The sequence below is a fragment of the Panulirus ornatus genome, chromosome 55 (assembly GCF_036320965.1).
Source record: "Panulirus ornatus isolate Po-2019 chromosome 55, ASM3632096v1, whole genome shotgun sequence".
NCBI classification, from domain to species: Eukaryota; Metazoa; Arthropoda; class Malacostraca; order Decapoda; family Palinuridae; genus Panulirus; species Panulirus ornatus.
In genome coordinates this window covers 38,121,909-38,141,900 of record NC_092278.1, presented here as the reverse complement: position 1 = coordinate 38,141,900, position 19,992 = coordinate 38,121,909, and the positions used below count along the sequence as shown (strand labels likewise).

Genomic DNA, 19,992 nt, shown 5'->3' with positions numbered 1-19,992 from the left:
ACCAGCTTCTGCAGTTTCTCACATGAATCAGCCACCAGCGCTGTATCATCAGCGAACAACAACTGACTCACTTCCCAAGCTCTCTCATCCCCAACAATACTTCATACTTGCCCCTCTTTCCAAAACTCTTGCATTCACCTCCCTAACAACCCCATCCATAAACAAATTAAACAACCATGGAGACATCACACACCCCTGCCGCAAACCTACATTCACTGAGAACCAATCACTTTCCTCTCTTCCTACACGTACACATGCCTTACATCCTCGATAAAAACTTTTCACTGCTTCTAACAACTTGCCTCCCACACCATATATTCTTAATACCTTCCACAGAGCATCTCTATCCATTTAAACTTACATCCCAAATTATTTGTCCCTCAGTGCTGCTAAACATTATAACCTTGCTCTTATTCACATTTACTCAACTTTCTCCTTTCACTTTTTTTTTTCCAAACTCAGTCACTAACTTCTGCAGTTTCTAACTCGAATCAGCCATCAGTCCTTTACCATCAGTGAACAACAATTGACTCACTCCCCAGGCCCTCTTATCCCCACCAGACTGCATACTCTCCCCTCTCTCCATGACTCTTATGTTTACCTCTCTAACCACCCCACCCATGAACAACAACCATGGTGACATCACTTACCCTTGTTGCAGGCCCACTTTCACTGGGAACTATTCCTAAGTATTTCTCACTTGCATTCTTCAAAGCAAACACCTGATCCACACATTCACTGTCACTTGTGAAACCACACTGCTCCTCTCCAAATTTATGCTTTGTACCTGTCTTCCCCCTCTCAATCAATACCCTCTTATACCACTTACCAGATATACTTAATAATCTTATACCTCTGTAGTTTGAACAGAGTTGAAGTGCCAGTCCTCAGGCACTTCACCATGATCCTTACCTACATTAGATATTTTTATCAACCAGTCAACAACACAGTTACCCCCTTTCATAATAAATTCAACTGCAGTGCCATTCACTCCCGCTGCCTTGCCACATTTCATCTTCCACAAGGCTTTCACCACCTCTTTTCTCTTCACCAAACCACTCTTCTTAACCCTTTCACAACCAAAACACCATACATCTGCCACTCTGTCATCAAACACATTTAACAATGCTTCAAGATACTCACGCAATCTCCTTACTTCATCACTACCTGTTATCTCTTCATCTTTTGCCCCTTCAGTGAAGTTCCCATTTATCCTCTTGTCTTTCACACATTAATTTTGAGTAGATTTTTTTTTAATGGTAACGAGAAAGATTAACTCAATTTTATTTTTGATTTTTTGAAAATTGCTGCACTGAGCACACTTTATATCTAGAGTAGTTGCAACCAGAAGTTTAAACTAGAAATTAAGGATTCTTTAATATGAGGGGCCAGGTGTATAGATCAGGTTTCCTCTAGATGCATTAGATTACATGCTGGTGTATGGCAACTGAAAGATTTCTTTACTGTGTTTTATTAGAACAAATTGAATAGGTGTTATTATGGAAACACCCTCTGCTGCATCTTTCATTCCATATATAGTAAGAGTCTTTGAAGTTAGAGGGATATGTAGTTTTATTAACTTTGTGCATAACTGTGGATGGCTAATGATTTGTTCCCATATCTCTTAGAGTGTGCCTGATGTCCTGTTAAATTTTGGTGACCATGTGTAAGTGCTCCAGCATTCGTCCACTTGAAATTGATATGATTTTATTTGCAGGTGATTGGATTGCCAGTAATGTTGATGATATTAGGGATGATGATGCCCTGGAGGTATATGGGCATGAAGATACTTCAACTGTCCAATTAGCATCATACAACTTTGAGGTAATCTTTTGAAGACAATGTGATGGTGGTCATTTTCTCTTGTATGTGTGAAACTTATTATATAAGTTTTACTTTTAAGGCTTTTACTGAAGAATGTGAAAGCTAGGATTGGAAAATGATCATGAATGTCTGCAGTGTTTATGAGTCAGTTCTACACACACCTGATGAGTTCATGTGAATCTTTATTTTTTGGTATTCATAATCTTATCTTTCATATACTTTAGCCACAGCTTGGTCATGCTTTTATCCTGTGCTTTGTTAGTTACTGTGTAAAAGAATATTTATTGCTTGTGGTTGATCTATGATTAAAGTTAAATTAGCAAATCACAGAAAAAGATGATAAGTATCGTAGAATATGCAAAAATAGAAAGTTGAATGTAGATGCATTGGAAAACAAAGTAGATATGGCTTTGTAAAGGAAATCTGAGAAAGAAATATGGTTGAATGAGTTTGAAATGTTTTTTCCAAGCTAGTTGGTCTTTAGAAAGTTTTCCTCAAGAATTTGGGCATCCCTTCTTTTTCCCAGCCTTCTGAACTGGGTCTGGAGACTGCAGTTCTCCAAAATTTATTCCCCCAAGAGATATGCATTCTTGTATGCATTTGATATGACCTTTGTGGATGGGAATAACTTGATAGATAGATAGAACATAAGAAAGCAAGGTGTCTCATGCCTATCCTAATGCAGAGATAGGATACATTTGAATGGAATAGCTGTTATTGTCCTCTCGGATTGTAAAGAAAAGCCTTATTAAGATGTGAAACTTGGAATCTGTCTCAGCTTGTTTAGAATTGTGTGGAAGACTGCCCTGAAATGTAGTGCCAATGTAGAACTTATTGTAAACGTAAATTTTTGTGTCTACCGTGTTTGAAATGAGATTTTCCCACAGGTGATGGACAGTTTATTGAATATTGGTCCCTGTGGTGATGTGGCAATGGGAGAGCCTGCTTTCCTTAGTGAAGAGTATGACAACTCAGTAGATCCTTGTGTGGAGCTTGTGACTACCTCAGGCCATGGCAAGAATGGAGCCTTATCCATCCTTCAGAGATCTATTAAGCCACAGGTAAATGGAAAGGACAAAAATGGCCACCAATGTTTTAATTTTCGTTGTGGTAGCTGTTTGTGTGGAGTCAGGACATGGTTGACAGAGTTTCACGATATATTCCATTATAATTTGATTCTGGATTTTTATAGTGTAAGATCAAAAGTATTATTATTCATTATCCTTAATCACTGTTTCCCACGTCAGCGAGGTAGCGCCAGGAAACAGATGAAGAATAACCCACTCACTCATGTGCACATACACACACACTAACGCGGGAGACAGCGACAAAGCAAAATATATAAATAAATGAATGAATATTTATTTATTTATATATTTTGCTTTGTCGCTGTCTCCTGTGTTAGCAAGATAGCGCAAGGAAACAGACGAAAGAATGGCCCAACCCACCCACATACACCTGTATATACATACACGTCCACACATGCACATATACATACCTATACATCTCAACGTATACATATATATACACACACAGACATATACATATATGCACGTACATAATTCATACTGTCTGCCCTTATTCATTCCCGTCGTCACCCCGCCACACATGAAATGATGTGTGTGTGAGGTAGCACTAGGAAAAGACAACAAAAGCCACATTTATTCACACTCAGTCCTTAGCTGTCACGTATAATACACCGAAACCACAGCTCCCTTTCCACATCCAGGCCCCACAAAACTTTCCATGGTTTACCCCTGACGCTTCACATGCCCTGGTTCAATCCATTGACAGCATGTTGACCCCGGTATACTACATCGTTCCAATTCACTCTATTCCTTGCATGCCTTTCACCCTCTTGCATGTCCAGGCCCCAGTTGCTCAAAATCATTTTCACTCCATCCCTCCACCCCCAATTTGGTCTTCCACTTCTCGTTCCCTCCACCTCTGACACATATATCCTCTTTGTTAATCTTTCCTCACTCATTCTCTCCATGTGGCCAAACCATTTCAGTACACCCTCTTCTGCTCTCTCAACCACTCTCTTTTTATTACCACACATCTCTCTTACCCTTTCATTACTTACTTGATCAAACCACTTCACACCACATATTGTCCTCAACCATCTCATTTCCAACACATCCACCCTCCTCCGCACAACCCTATCTATAGCCCATGCCTCACATCCTTATAACATTGTTGGAACCACTATTCCTTCAAACATAGCCATTTTTGCTTTCGGAGATAATGTTCTCACCTTTCATACATTCTTCAACACTCCCAGAACTTTTGCCCCCTCCCCACCCTGTGACTCACTTCTGCTTCCATGGTTCCATTCGCTGCCAAATCCACTCCCAGATATCTAAAACACTTCACATCCTCCAGTTTTTCTTCATTCAAACTTACCTCCCAATTGACTTGTCCCTCCACCTTACTGTACCTAATAACCTTGCTCTTATTCACATTTACTCTCAGCTTTCTTCTTTCACACACTTTGGCTAACTCAGTCACCAGCTTCTGCAGTTTCTCACCCGAATCAGCCAATGTATACATACATGTACATACACAGACATATACATATATACTCATGTACATGTCCATACTTGCTGCCTTCATCCATTCCCGTCGCCACCCCGCCACACATGAAATAGCATTCCCCCCTCCCCCTCCAGCGAGGCAGTGCCAGGAAAAAAGGTCACATTCATTCCACTCGGTCTCTAGCTGAAACCACAGCTCCCTTTCCACATCCAGGCCCCACAGACCTTTCCATGGTTTACCCCAGACACTTCATGTGTCCTGGTTCAATCCATTGACAGCATGTCAACCCCAGTATACCACTTTCCTGTATGTTTATGCCCTGATTGCTCAGAATCTTTTTCACTCCATCTTTCCACCTCCAGTTTGGCCTCCCTCTGCTCCTTCCCTCCACCTCTGACACATGTATACTCTTTGTCAATCTTTCCTCACTCATTCTCTCTGTGTCCAAACCATTTCAACACAACTTCTGCTCTCTCAACCACACTCTTTTTATTACCACACATCTCTTTTACCCTTTCATTACTTACTTGATGAAACCACCTCACACCACATATTGTCCTCAAACATTTCATTTCCAACATATCCACCCTCCTCTGCACAACCCTATCTATAGCCCATGCCTCGCAACCATATAACATTGTTGGGACCATTATTTCTTCAAACATACCCCATTCTTGCTCTCCGAGATAACATTCTCACTTTCCACACATTCTTCAATGTTCCCAGAACGTTTGCCCCCTCCCCCTCCTTGTGACTCACTTACACTCCCATGGCTCCATCTGCCGCTAAGTCCACTCCCAGATATCTAAAACACTTCACTTCCTCCAGTTTTTCTACAGTCAAACTTACCTCCCAATTAAGTTGCCCCTTAACCCTACTGAACCTAATAACCTTGCTCGTATTCACATTTATTCACATTTACTCTTAACTTCCTTCTTTCACACGCTTTACCAAACTGTCACCAACTTTTGCAGTTTCTCACCTGAATCAACCACCAATGCTGTATCATCATTGAACAACAACTGACTCACTTCCCAAGCCCTCTCCTCCAGAACAGACTGTATTACTTGCCCCTCTCTCCAAAACTCTTTCATTCACCTCCCAAACCACCCCATCTATAAACAAATTAAACAACCATGGAAACATCATGCACCCCTGCTGCAAACTGACATTCACTGAGAACCAATTACTTTCCTCTCTTTCTACTCATACACATGCCTTGCATCCTTGGTAAAACTTTTTACTGCTTCTAGCAACTTACCTCCCACACCATACACTCTTTAGAACCTTCCACAAAGCATCTCTGTCATCCTTATCATGTGCCTTCTCCAGATCCATAAATGCTACATTTATTATACTTAATCACCATCTCCCAGCGATTAATTATAAAGAATATGGATAATGAATTAGAGTCTTTTATAATTAAAAGCCTTTGCAGTGTTTTAAGAACAATAAAAAGTAACAAAACTAACAAAAGTCATCTTTGGACAGGTTTTAACAACCTTCGACCTGCCTGATGTTGAGGACATGTGGACACTTGTGGGCAAAGCAGATGAGCGACGGAGAAGAGAGGGCGGTCTCCAGGATCACTCATTTCTTATTCTTTCTCGAGCTGATTCTTCCCTTATATTACGTACTGAGGAGGAGATTAATGAACTAGAAGAATCAGGCTTCAACACCACCTCAAGAACTGTCTTTGCTGGCAATGTCGGCAATAACAGATACATTGTGCAGGTGAGAAAAGGACATTCAATCCCATTATTATTTCCTTTTTTTATGCATTTTTGCCTCTCCTTCCAAAGCAGGGCAATTTAGAAACAGATAATCATTGGAATCATTTGCATGCATCTACTCTCTACCTCACTTACAGTGAACTGAAACCAAAGCCTTCCATCAACAGACACACACCACAGGCTACTTGGTAGTTTATCTTGACTGCATCATATGCCTTTGTTCAGCCCATTTCCTCCCTTTCATAAGCCAGATTGATGCATTCCATTCTATCTACAGTATTCCTTTCCCCTCCTGCATGTTTAGGAACGTCCTTAATATCCTAGAGTCTTCTTCACTTCTCCCTTCCATCTGCTTTTTAATCTCCCTTCCCCTTGCTTCCTCTAGTTCATACACATAGATCTTCTTACTCATTCTCTCTTTGCTCATCCTTTCTATATTCTTGAAATATGTCAGCACACCCAGGTCATTCATTGCAATTAGGCTGAGTTGATCACCACACCTTTCTTTGGCTTTCTTATTCCTTACAAGAGCAAGTCTCCTATCACATACTGTCTGTGAGTATTTCATTTCCAACACATCTAATCTACCCCCCTACCCCCTTTTCATTTCCATTCAAGGCCCAAACCTTACATCCAATCAATGCTGCTGAGACCACTGTACCTTTAGAATATACCCATATTTTCCCTTATATACCTTTCCATGTGCCCTTTGTATCCCCTGCCATACACCCTCACAGTTCGCTCTTCATTCCATCTAGTTATGCCATATGGTCCTTCCATTTACTTCTGTAGGACTTTAGCTCCTCTTTCCCCCAATAACTTTCTTCAGCCTCCATGATTCCATGTGCTACTACATCCACTTATAGTTTGCTTCAGCTTCCATGATTCCATGTGCTTCTACATCCACTTATGGTTTTATTTAAGCACTTTTCATCCTCTAGATCCTCTCCATTCAAATAATCATTTTTTGCTTCACTGCTTTACCTCTGAATCTTACTTTTTTCTTAGGTACTCTCAGCTTTCTTTTTTCACACACTCCTCTCTATCTGTCTATTTATCTACCTCATAATCTATTTATCTATCTATTTATCTACCTCACAATCTATGTATATTCATTTGTTTATTATACTTTGTTGCTGTCTCCTGCATTAGCGAGGTAGCACAAGGGAACAGACAAAAGAATGGCCCAACCCACACACATACACATGTATATACATACACGTCCACACACTCACAAATACATACCTATACCTTTCAACGTATACATATATATACTTACGCATATATACACATGTACATGATTTATACTTGCTGCCTTTATTCATTCCTGTCGCCACCCTGCCACACATGAAATGACAACCCACTCCCCATGCATGCACGCAAGGTAGTGCTAGGAAAAGACAACAAAGGCCACATTCGTTCACTCAGTCTCTAGCTGTCATGTATGATGCATCAAAACCACAGCTCCCTTTCCACATCTAGGCCCCACAAAACTTTCCATGGTTTACCCCAGACGCTTCACATCCCCTGGTTCAATCCATTGACAGTACATCAACCTCAGTATACCACATCATTCCAATTCTCTCTATTCCTTGCACACCTTTCACCCTCCTGCATGTTCAGGCCCTGATCGCTCAAAATCTTTTTCACTCCATCTTTCCACGTCCAGTTTGGTCTCCCACTTCTCCTCGTTCCCTCCACCTCTGACACATATATCTTCTTTGTCAATCTTTCCTCACTCATTCTCTCCATGTGACCAATCCATTTCAAAACACCCCCTTTTGCTCTCTCAACCACACTCTTTTTATTACCACACCTTTCTTACCCTTTCATTACTTACTTGATCAAACCACCTCACACCACATTTTGTCCTCAAACATCTCGTTTCCAACACATCCATCTTACTCCACACAATTCTATCTATAGACCATGCTTTGCAACCATATATCATAGTTGGAACCACTATTCCTTCAAACATACCCATTTTTGCTTACCGAGATAATGTTCTCATCTTCTACACATTTTTCAATGCTTGCAGAACTTTTGCCCCCTCCCCCACCCTGTGGCTCACTTCCACTTCCATGGTTTCATTCGCTGCCAAATCCACTCCCAGGTTTCTAAAACACTTCACTTCCTCCAGTTTTTCTCCATTCAAACTTACCTCCCAGTTGACTTGACCCTCAACCCTATTGTACCTAATAACATTGCTCTTATTCACATTTACTCTCAGCTTTCTTCTTTCACACACTTTACCAAATCAGTCTCCAGCTTCTGCAGTTTCTCACCTGAATCAACCACCAGTGCTGTATCATCAGCAAACATCAACTGACTAGTTTCCCAAGCCCTCTCATCCACAACAGACTGCATATTTGCCCCTCTTTCCAAAACTCTTGCATTCACCTCCCTAACAACCCCATCCATAAACAAATTAAACAACCATGGAGACATCATGCACCCCTGCCACAAACCGACATTCACTGAAAACCAATCACTTTCCTCTCTTCCTGCCCGTACACATGCCTTACATCCTTGATAAAAACTTTTCACTGCTTCTAACAACTTGCCTCTCTCACCATATATTCTTAATACCTTCCACAGAGCATCTCTATCACCTCTATCATATGCCTTCTCCAGATCCATAAATGCTACATACAAATCCATTTGCTTTTCTAAGTATTTCTCACATGCATTCCTTAAAGCAAACACCTGATCCACACATCCTCTACCACTTCTGAAACCACACTGCTCTTCCCCAATCTGATGCTCTGTACATGCCTTCACCCTCTCAATCAATACCCTCCCAGATAAATTTCCCAAGAATACTCAACAAACTTATACCTCTGTAATTTGAGCTCTCACTTTTATCCCCTTTGCCTTTGTACAATGGCACTATGTAAGCATTCCGCCAATCCTCAGGCACCTCACCATGAGTCATACATACATTAAATAACCTTACCAACCAATCAACAATACCGTCACCCCCTTTTTTAATGAATTCCACTGCAATACCATCCAAACCCGCTGCTTTGCCGGCTTTCATCTTCCGCAAAGCTCTTACTACCTCTTCTCTGTTTACCAAATCATTTTCCCTAACCCTTTCACTTTGCACACCACCTCGACCAAAACAACCTATATCTGCCACTCTATTATCAAACACATTCAACAAACCTTCAAAATACTCAGTCCATCTCCTCGCATCAGCACTACTTGTTATCACCTCCCCATTATCCCCCTTCGCTGAAGTTCCCATTTGTTCCCTTGTCTTATGCACTTTATTTACCTCCTTCCAAAACATCTTTTTATTCTCCCTAAAATTTAATGATACTCTCTCACCCCAACTCTCATTTGCCCTCCTTTTCACCTCTTGCACCTTTCTCTTGACCTCCTGCCTCTTTTTTTTATATATCTCCTAGTCATTTGCATTATTTCCCTGCAAAAATTGTCCAAATGCCTCTCTCTTCTCTTTCACTAATAATCTTACTTCTTCATCCCACCACTCACTACCCTTTCTAATCTGCCCACCTCCCACGCTTCTCATGCCACAAGCATCTTTTGCGTAAGCCATCACTGCTTCCCTAAATACATCCCATTCCTCCCCCACTCCCCTTACCTCCTTTGTTCTCACCTTTTTCCATTCTGTACTCAGTCTCTCCTGGTACTTCCTCACACAAGTCTCCTTCCCAAGCTCACTTACTCTCACCACTCTTTTCACCCCAACATTTTCTCTTCTTTTCTGAAAACCTCTACAAATCTTTACCTTCGCCTCCACAAGATAATAATCAGACATCCCTCCAGTTGCACCTCTCAGCACATTAACATCCAAAAGTCTCTCTTTCGCACGCCTATCAATTAACATGTAATCCAATAATGCTCTCTGGCCATCTCTCCTACTTACATACGTATACTTATGTGTATCTCTCTTTTTAAACCAGGTATTCCCAATCACCGGTCCTTTTTCAGCACATAAATCTACAAGCTCTTCACCATTTCCATTTACAATACTGAACACCCCATGTACACCAATTATTTCCTCAACTGCCACATTACTCACCTTTGCATTCAAATCACCCATCACTATAACCCGGTCTTGTGCATCAAAACTACTAACACACTCACTCAGCTACTCCCAAAACACTTGCCTCTCATGATCTTTCTTCTCATGCCCAGGTGCATATGCACCAATAATCACCCATCTCCCTCCATCAACTTTCAGTTTTACCCATATCAATCTAGAGTTTACTTTCTTACACTCTATCACATACTCCCACCACTCCTGTTTCAGGAGTAATGCTACTCCTTCCCTTGCTCTTGTCATCTCACTAACCCCTGACTTTACTTCCAAGACATTCCCAAACCATTCTTCCCCTTTACCCTTGAGCTTCGTTTCACTCAGAGCCAAAACATCCAGGTTCTTTTCGTCAAACGTACTACCTATCTCTCCTTTTTTCTCATCTTTGTTACATCCACACACATTTAGACACCCCAACCTGAGCCTTCAAGAAGGATGAGCACTCCCTGCGTATATGTATGTATATGTGCATGTATGGGCATTTATGTATACATATGTGTATGTGAGTGGATGGGTCATTCTTTGTCTTCCTGGTGATACCTCACTGATGCAGGAAATGGCTATCAAGTATAATAAATGTATAGATAATAAATTTGTTATTCCTGGGGATAGGGGAGAAAGAATACTTCCCACGTATTCCCCGGGTGTAGTTAAAGGAGACTGAAAGGGGAGGGAGTTGGGAGCTGGAAATCCTCCCCTCCACTGTTGACTTTTCCAAAAGAAGGATTAGAGTATGAGGCCAAGTGAAGATTTTCCCTGTTTGGTTGAGTCCTCCATTCTTAATGCTACCTCGCTAATGTGGGAAATGGTGAATATGTATGAAAAGAATATTTGTTGATGTTTAGAACACAAATGTTAGCATTGACAGCTCTATGAGGGATTTCTCTCAAGGTTGGAAAAGTGTTAAAACTGAACAACCGTGGATGCAATATGTTCCTTGGTTTTTATATGCCATCTGATGCATGCACTTTGCTTTTGCCTCAGTTATGAGATACCCCAATTTCATGTTAGATGTTTTGATATATGTCAAGTACTGTTGATTGGTCTTTATCATTAAGAGGGGTGTTGATGGTTGACAAAAATATTTAGGGAAGATCTTGCATAAATTACCTTGCTTTGAGCACAGGACATGGTATTTATGATATACTGTGGATAGATCATTAAAAGTGTACAAGTAGACTTTCCATTGCTGTGTATTTCTTGGTCAGATGATTCTAAAGATGTGTTTTTCATGAGATTGTACTATTTCCTTTCTCAGGTAACAAGTGGTGGTGTAAGACTTCTGGAGGGTACGGCACAAATCCAGCATGTCCCTGTAGATGTTGGCTCTCCCCTTGTGGCTGCAACTTTGGCCGATCCCTACTTAGCAGTCTTAGCCAATGATGGTACCTTGATGATCTTCACTTTGGTTACAGCCCGGACATTACCACCGAAACTTACCACCAGCAAGCCAATAAATGCTGGTGTATGTTGTTTTAATTTTTTGGTGTTTCATATTTTTCATGTTTATTTGATAAGTAGCCATACATATAGGTTCTTATAAAATGGGAGGGGAACAAAAATGAGTCTTTAAATTGCTGTATGTTGACAATACCTGATAAGATATATGGGAGAGTTGTAATAAAGATAGATGTGTCATGCATGAACATTTGACTGGGAGGAGCTGTTTGGTTTTAGGAGAGGTAAAAGATTTAAGGATTGGGCATTTGCCTTGAAGAATACCTTTGAAAATACCTCTTAAGGGAGAGTAACTAGTACGTATCATCAACCTATTTACCTCAACTGTCTGGAGATATAAAGATACCTTTATGTGTGATGGGATTTCAATAAATCGAATGGCTAATTATTTCATAATTTGACTGGAAATCAGAGCATTCTAATCCCTGATTACAATATGAATATCATCCAGTAGCTCATCTCATAATCTTGTGCAAGGGTCAAAGTTTGTGTATGAGGGGACATTCCCATTAATGCTGCCAGATGTATGAGTATTGTGGGTTTTTCCCTTTTTACAATCTTTCTTTTTCACTTTTGTGACAATAACACATTTGGGTTAATTGTTTGCATTAACACTAATCCATTTTTCTGCATGTCTGTTTTTTGTGAATGCATATTACCATTAATACTTATTCAAAAGATACAGAGATCTTTCTTGGAAGGTGGTATCAAACTGTATTCTTTTATTTACTTGTGTAAGCCCTCATTGTATTTTTTACATTTTTGTATTATATAGAATGAGGGACTTTATAGAGAAAATAGGTTATTTCTCAGAAAAAAATGAAGGAACAGGGCATAGTTATTATTCCACCTTCTGGCAATGCTGTATGTATAGGCACTGGTAGCTGATCTCCCATGTCTGCGTGCATTTTCCATTGTGTGGCATCTGGATCATCAGTGTCAAGGCTGTCACTGTCTTCTGATTCACTTTACTCTTTTTCATCTGCACTTTCTAGCTCAATGAGTTCATCAGACTCTACTGCATCCAGGATATCTACAAATCATTCCATACCAAATCATACATAGGCTAGTATAGGCCAAAGATGGTCTGGCTGTGAGTGGTTTATCATATTCTCTCCTCCAACAATCTGATGGCTGTTGTTCCATACACTCATAATACAAAGGAATACAAAATTCAAACCAACAGACAAGTGGGTCCTATCTAGGCTATTTGTGATAATGGAAGATTCCAGAAACTCACAGATTGATGTGCAAAATGTAAAAAGGCTTACAGGTAAATCATAAAGAACCTCCCCCCATTCCCCATGCCTACCACAGTTTTGACAACCTTGGGGTCTTCCAGGAACATAACCCCAGTTGTTGAGAAGGGACTTTTCTGAATGTTTTTTCAGTGTTATATTTATTGGGGTATGGAGTATCTGTTAGTTGAGGTTACTTAAGTGTGAGACAGGTAAGCTTTTTATTTTTACTTAAGTGTTGGGTGGTAGTTATAGATTGGTTTGAGTGGGGGAGGTCTAGTGCTGTTGCATAGAACTGAATGCTGAGCATGTTGAGATAGGACTGTATTGGGAAAATCTATGTTTCATTGTTGTGGGTGTTGAGTATTTGCTGTTGCTGGGCAGCCAGTAATTGTTCTGAGTGTTCCTCCAAGAGGATCTTTTCTTCCAGTCCATGTTTCAACTGCTCCTGTTCCAAGGCCATTCAGGTAAGGGATCAGGCATATTGTGCTTGAAAAACTCTCTTCCTATGACTCCAGTTTAGCATTTATAGCTCCCTGTAATCATTGAAAGTATATTATCCATGAGACAAGAAATTTCTTTATTCAAAGGAAGTGTGATAACCTCTCCTCATCTTCCACTGATAGTTCTTTTTAGCCTTTAGTTAAGGGTATTGCTAACAGCTTCTGTGATTGCACGTCTTTGTCACTTTTTTATTCTGACTGCTGTATCTGTCTCTCCTGTAGACAAAGCAAATCTCTTTGGTTCCTGTTTCTTCTCTAACTCTACCTTGGATGACTTTGACATTTCTTCACACCATGTTGCTCCTCTTACTAATCCTGTGCCCCTTCCCATAATCTCGTTAAGAACTGTTTGATGATTTCCTATCTCTCTGAACACAAGCAAGGCTTATAGTACTGATGACATCATACCCATTCACTTAAAGAGTGTGCCTCTGACCTTGCACCTGTACTTGCTCGTCCATTCTCTTTCTGTTTAAAACCCAGAACATTCCCCTTTTTTCTTGGAAGTACAGGTTGTACATCCTTAGTCCGGCGCTCTCTGGTCTGGCAGCACACATTGTGTGGCATGTTTTGAATCTTCTGCCATTAGTTTGTGGGTCTTCCACGAGGACAGCGTTGTTAGCAGCGCTAAGGTACCAGAATTTTTTTTACACTGCAGTCGAGCTAATTGTGTTCATTCTTGAAGCCCTAAAACAAGTGTATAATGCTGATGAATCTGCTCTGTATTGGCATCATATGCTAAGAAAAATGCTTGCACAAGATTTTGAGGAGTCTCCATCTATGGGTAGGATTCCAAAGATAGGGTAACAAAATTCTTGGCTGCAGCAATGCTGCATGATTACATAAAAATGAGCTGAAGGTTATTGGTAAGAGCGTTCACCTGAGGGCTTTTAAGGGGGTCAGTTTTTGTTTTGTGGCATTTTCTATGGTCCGGCAATGGCCAGGTCCCAAGGTTGCTGGATTAAAGAGGTACAACCTGTATGTGTAGATACATCCCATCCCTAAGAAGGATGACTATTCTAACTCCCTTATCATCCTGTTGCTTTGACTCCTACTATTTCCAAGTGTGTGAATTCCTCTTCAGCTCTTACATCCTCAGACATCTTGAATCTCAGCCTTCTCTCTGAGCACCAGTATGGGTTCCATAAAGTGAGATTACTGGGTGATATTCTTTCCTACCTAACTATGTCTGGTTTTCATCTCTCAAAGATTTTAGGGAATCCTATGTAGTTGACCTTAATATATCCAAAGCTTTTGATGGTGTGGCACTGGGGTCTCATCTCAAAGCTTTTCTCTTTTGGCTTCCCTCCTTCACTTTGCTCCCTCATATCTTGCTTCCTCTCTGGTTGTTATGTCTCCATGGTTGTTAATAGATCAGCCTATCCCCTTATTCCAGCAACAATTGTTCCCTCGAGGTTCTGTACAGGCTTCTACACTGTATCTTCTTTTCATCAACAATTTCCTATCTTCCACAAATAACCAAATGCATTCTTAAATTGATGACTCAACACTGCATTCTTCCATATTCTTCAGTTCTGCTCCTTCTTTCACTCAATCTGCATCTCATCTTGACACAGGTTCTTTAGTGAATTTTGACTTTGACAAGAAATCTTAGTGGGGCAGGTGTAATCTGGTTAAGTTTAATGCCTCCAAGACCCAGTTTTTGCCCATCTTTCTATCAAAAATTCCTCACAACTCTCCTCTCTCCTTTGACAGTTCTGTAATTCCTCCTCTTGACTCGATGAACATATTTGATATTACTGTAACATCCACTCTGTCTTGGAAACCACACATGGAAATAGTTAAGTCTGCCTTTAAGAAAATGGGGAGCCTGTATAGTTGTGGAAATTTCTTTTTTATGCAAACAGTTGCTCCACTTATACCATTTACGCAAAGGAATTATCCATTCTCGTATGGAGTACTGCTCTTACACCTGGGGTGGTTTTAGCTTTGCATCTCTACCTGACAGAGTTTAGTCAAAAGCAGTCTGACTTATAAACTCTCTTAGGCTGACTTCAAAACCTGACCCGCTTGCATTTCGGCACAATGTTGGTTCATTTTCCTTCTTTTATAGGTATTCCTTTGGTTTTAGCTCCTGAGAACTGGTTGCTTGTGTGCCCTCACCATTTAGGTAGACCACACAATACTTGGCAGCTGCTGCATCACATGATTACTTTGTGGTTGTTGGCAACTCAAGGTTGGGCCATGTTGATAACTGCTTTTTTCCACTCCTCAAAGGTTTGGAATTCACTACCCTCTCATGTCTTTCCCAATAAGTATGACCTGGCACATTTTAGATGACAGTTTTTACTTCTTCCAGAAAGCAGAAATACTTAGTTTTTACTTCTTCCAGAAACCAGAAATACTTTCCTCTCTTTTCTATACCCCTTTCATTAACCTCTCTATATTTCAGTTAAGGCTCGGCCTTGATGTGGACTTTTCTCCATGGGTGGAGCCTTCAGCACTACAAACAAACTATTTTGTGTGGTTTGCAGGATTGTTATATTTGCTTTTAAGGTGAAAGACCAGGCTGGTGAGGCATAGTGGAGTGGATGAATTATATGTATAAGATGTTGAGGGATCCTTTCTGAAGTCCAAATCTAGTGCCAATTTGAGTTCTGAGGGCATTTAGTTTGTGTGTTGCTTATGTTTTGATGTCATTGGTGTTGGGGGGAGGGTGTGAGCTAGGTGCCTGTCTGTGGAGTTTAAAGAGTGATTGAAGACCTGTTTGGAGATTAAGATATTATGTTTTGTGTAAGCCGTTGTTCCAATCATGCAACATAGCACTGCATGTTTGATGTTGCTACTGTGGCTTCTCTTCAGATGTAAGTTCATACTGTATACACTAAGCACCATACTCACATTTGTATTACTTATGGAGGCAGAACTTTTTTACATGAATAAATGAACAGATAAGGTTTTTATCTCCAAAACTATAATATTAGTACTCCAGTAATTGTTAATTCTAAAGCTGACGAGATTTGCTTCATTATCTTTAACATGATGGTTACTGACAGTAGGCACTTGTGTAACTCATAAAACTTAAAACAAATGATTCAGTCATTATTTTCTGTAGCTGCATTGTGTGGCATGATTGCCATCTAAATGAGTTCACGGTTAAATGGGTTATATGAACGTAACAGAATTCCTGTGGGCCAGTGTAAAGATATATTAGTGATAGGAACAGTCTTATTATTGTTCACTTCATTACCAATTTTTTTATTTTCTATTTTCTAAAGAATGCCTCAAACATTCATTTTATTTCTAGATTCTCTGTCTATATATTTACCTTTCTCTTCTTGTTTTACTTCAAGAGCAAATTATTAAGTTTAGAAGAATTCCTCTTCATCAGTTGCCCATTGTATCATATGTATTGTACAACAGTGGATGCTCCAGAATGTTGTCTTGCTAAGTCGAAACACATGTGCCATTTGTGAATGATCTGTGGTTGAGTTTTTTTTTCTGCTATGTCAGTAGGCTGCTAGTGACATCTTTGAGTAACTAGTGGAATCAGACATCAGCTGGGATTTCAAATGACAGAAGGAACTGTTTACTGATTCATATGAGCAGCAAAATTGTTAAGTGAAGTAACCAAACTCTGTAAGCTTATTCTAGTTTTGGCCCTATTGTATGCTATGAATAGTTTGCTGAACATATCCATGTCAAGCACTTTACTGTGGTTCTGATATTTACCAGCAGACAAATTTGTCTCATTCACAGTTCTCCTAAAGTTCTACTGTGTCTGCGTCCAGTACTACATCCTGCACAGATTACTATAGTTATTCAATGTGAGATGGTATTCCAGTTGAAATTTTCTTTCACTGTGTCCCATCCTCATTACTGTGCTTTTATTAATATTGAATTTCTTCAACCATCCAGCTGATCATATTTCAAAGCAAGTGCTCCTTTTAGTGCTCATTAATGATTTTAGGGCCATCATCCACTAATGTTTTTTCGCTTATGTATACCACCTTGTTTTACTGGTCTTTATGTTTACATTTATTCATTTGTCTCATTTCAAGTATGTTCCTTGTTTTTTCTCTTTTTAGGACTATAAAACACATTTTTACGTTAACAATGTTTAAATATTTTCTACTCTCCAATTTTCAGAAATATCCCCTGCAGACAATTTGTGCATACTGTGATGTCTCTGGTTTATTCACAACTCAGTATCCACAAGACAGAGAAAAGGACCCAAAGATCTTCAGATCAGATGCAGATATTAAGAAGTGAGTTCATGAGAAGTTAGCCATATGATTGCAGGGTTAATTGGATTACAAGGGATAGATATGATAATATAAATGTTTTACAGTGATGTATATGAACGTGGAAACAAAGTCCCGGACATTACAAGTAGGTAGTAGTTGGTAGGCAGCCAACAACAAGGGAGGTATATTACTAGTAGTATGTTCCTGGGTATCAGGAGGGTTATTGATAACAGCTGTGTAGTGAGCCAGCACTTCAGTGGTTGTTAATTTGCACTCTTCTGACCCAGGTAGCTGTCTTTTCTTTTTGACTCACCTACATCTGGACTACTGACATTCTGTCCAAAACATGCAATCTCTCCTTGTCATGCATAACACTTCACAATACTCAGCTCACACAACTCAGTCTTCACAACTCTAGATTTTCCTTTTGTGAGTGCTATGTGCTAGCTCTGCCTTTTGGCAAAATGGCAGGAGCAACAGGTAGTAGGTAGGAGCTTTTGATAGAAACATTAGGTAGAAGTTGTTGGTAGGAACATTAGGCAGGAACATTAGGTAGAGTAGAGGTAGTCAGTAGGAACATTAGGTAGGGGCCTCTGCAAACACTGCGCTAGACTTGCACACTGCTAGAGTCCTCTTAAGGGTGAGGCACTAATGGCTAAGAAGTGACACTGGAGCTCAGTAGTTATGGAGACTCTATTGCCATGGCCACTTCCTGGAGGGAGTTCCAGAAGGGAACAGGCTTCAGGGATACAGATAGATACATACATAGGTTATGAAATGATGCATGTCATTTAATGATTATGAACATTGAAAACAGGTGTTAGTTAACTGCAAATGACATAGTGAGGTTTTCTTCTTAGATTTTTTTTTTATCATAGCAAATGTGAATCCTAATAAAGGAGAGGTTTTAGTGTTACTTCATTTATGTTATTGTTAATGCTTCATCTTATTATTTTTCAAATGTTCATTTTACTCTGTTACTTTGTCTGGCCAAGTTTATGTTCTGTAAATCCAAAAGTTTTTATTAGCAGTAAATCTCCATATGGTTAGTAATTACATGCTTTACAGTTACATGCAAGGTAGTAAGTTCACTACTGGGAATTAGGCATCTCTGCCATTTGCTGTCCTTTGGGGCTTGAGCTGGTTCCTATAGAAGATGCATGGCTGCATGTACTTGATCTGTCTCTTGTAAATTGGAATGTGTTAATGATAAGAGAATTGATATATCATTTACATGCTGTTTGCATTACTTATATCGTTTTGTACATACACTGAATAACCCAAATCTAGTAATTAGTCTGCATGAGAGTTATGTTTAGGGATGATTATAGGTTTGAGAATGATACTTTATCTTTTTTGCGAATGGTTACACTTGGTTTGTAAAAAGATATTCTAAAAATGTACCTCAGCCGATGGTATTTTATAGACTTATAATTGTCTTACCCTTGCATGGTACTATTTCATCAACAATAAATATACTTTTGTCCTTGTAATCCAGACTCTGTTTGTCAGACAAAATTTACATGATTTGTCACTATTTTTTCCATGCATTACAGTTTCAGTACAGAGCAAAATCATTAATATTGTATTCCCATATTGGATATTTAATAAACATAATGCCCAAAATGACTGGCAAAACATGCCCCAGTCAAGGCTACCTCAGGTGGAAGGAAACATAGTAAGAGGGAAAGAATGTAGAAATTATCAGGGCTCAGCTAGTTTTGTAGACCTGACTGGTAAAGGCAGAAAGATTATAGGAAGAGGGAGAGACGAAAGGAAGAAGAGAATTTCACTTCTTATCTGTTTGAGGAAATGAGTATCATAATGGTCTCTCCTTAAGTGGCTGGTCTTCATATATAAAGTGGGAAGCAGTGGCCAGAAGCATACCTTAGGTTCAAACCTGGGTGGCAGGGTAACTTGCAGACAGGGCGAGAGAGCAGTGTTCAGAATATGCTTAAAACAGGGAGAGGATAATAATATTGTGGCATACAGAGAGGGATGATTGGAGAAAGCTAATGCTTGGAGGATTAATGAGATGGAAGAGTGGTTAATAGAGAGATGGGCAGAGAAAATCTCAGGAGCAAAAAATGAAATAGTACTGACATAAGAGGGAATGTGAACCAACATTTTAGCGTAGGGCAAGTGGGTCAAGTTTTGAAGTTAGTCTTGGGGAGTTGTTGAGTTGGACTGCTTTCGGCTCAACTGCGCCAAGTAAGGATGTGGAAGTATATGTATGTCAATAGGAGAGATGGTCAGTGAGCGTTATTAGATAGCATATTGATTGATAGACATGTAAAAGAGACACTTTTGGATGATAATATGCTGAGAGGGCAGCTGGTGGGATGTCTGATCACTGTCTTGCACAGGTTATGGTGAAGATTTGTAAAGGTTTTCAAAAAAGAGGAGAAAATGTAGGGCAGA

General features: G+C 39.8%; 1 protein-coding gene across 2 annotated transcripts in view; it reads left to right on the top strand.

Annotated features, from left to right (window-relative positions):
- Cpsf160 (cleavage and polyadenylation specificity factor subunit 1) overlaps window positions 1-19,992 on the top strand; it is a 171,685-nt gene that overhangs the window by 39,697 nt on the left and 111,996 nt on the right. For both annotated transcript variants that reach the window (XM_071693503.1, XM_071693505.1), the window contains 5 exons: window positions 1,718-1,824; window positions 2,712-2,885; window positions 5,854-6,096; window positions 11,423-11,629; window positions 17,474-17,592. In XM_071693503.1, the coding sequence (XP_071549604.1) occupies window positions 1,718-1,824; window positions 2,712-2,885; window positions 5,854-6,096; window positions 11,423-11,629; window positions 17,474-17,592 (850 nt within the window). The remainder of the gene's footprint in view (window positions 1-1,717; window positions 1,825-2,711; window positions 2,886-5,853; window positions 6,097-11,422; window positions 11,630-17,473; window positions 17,593-19,992) is intronic.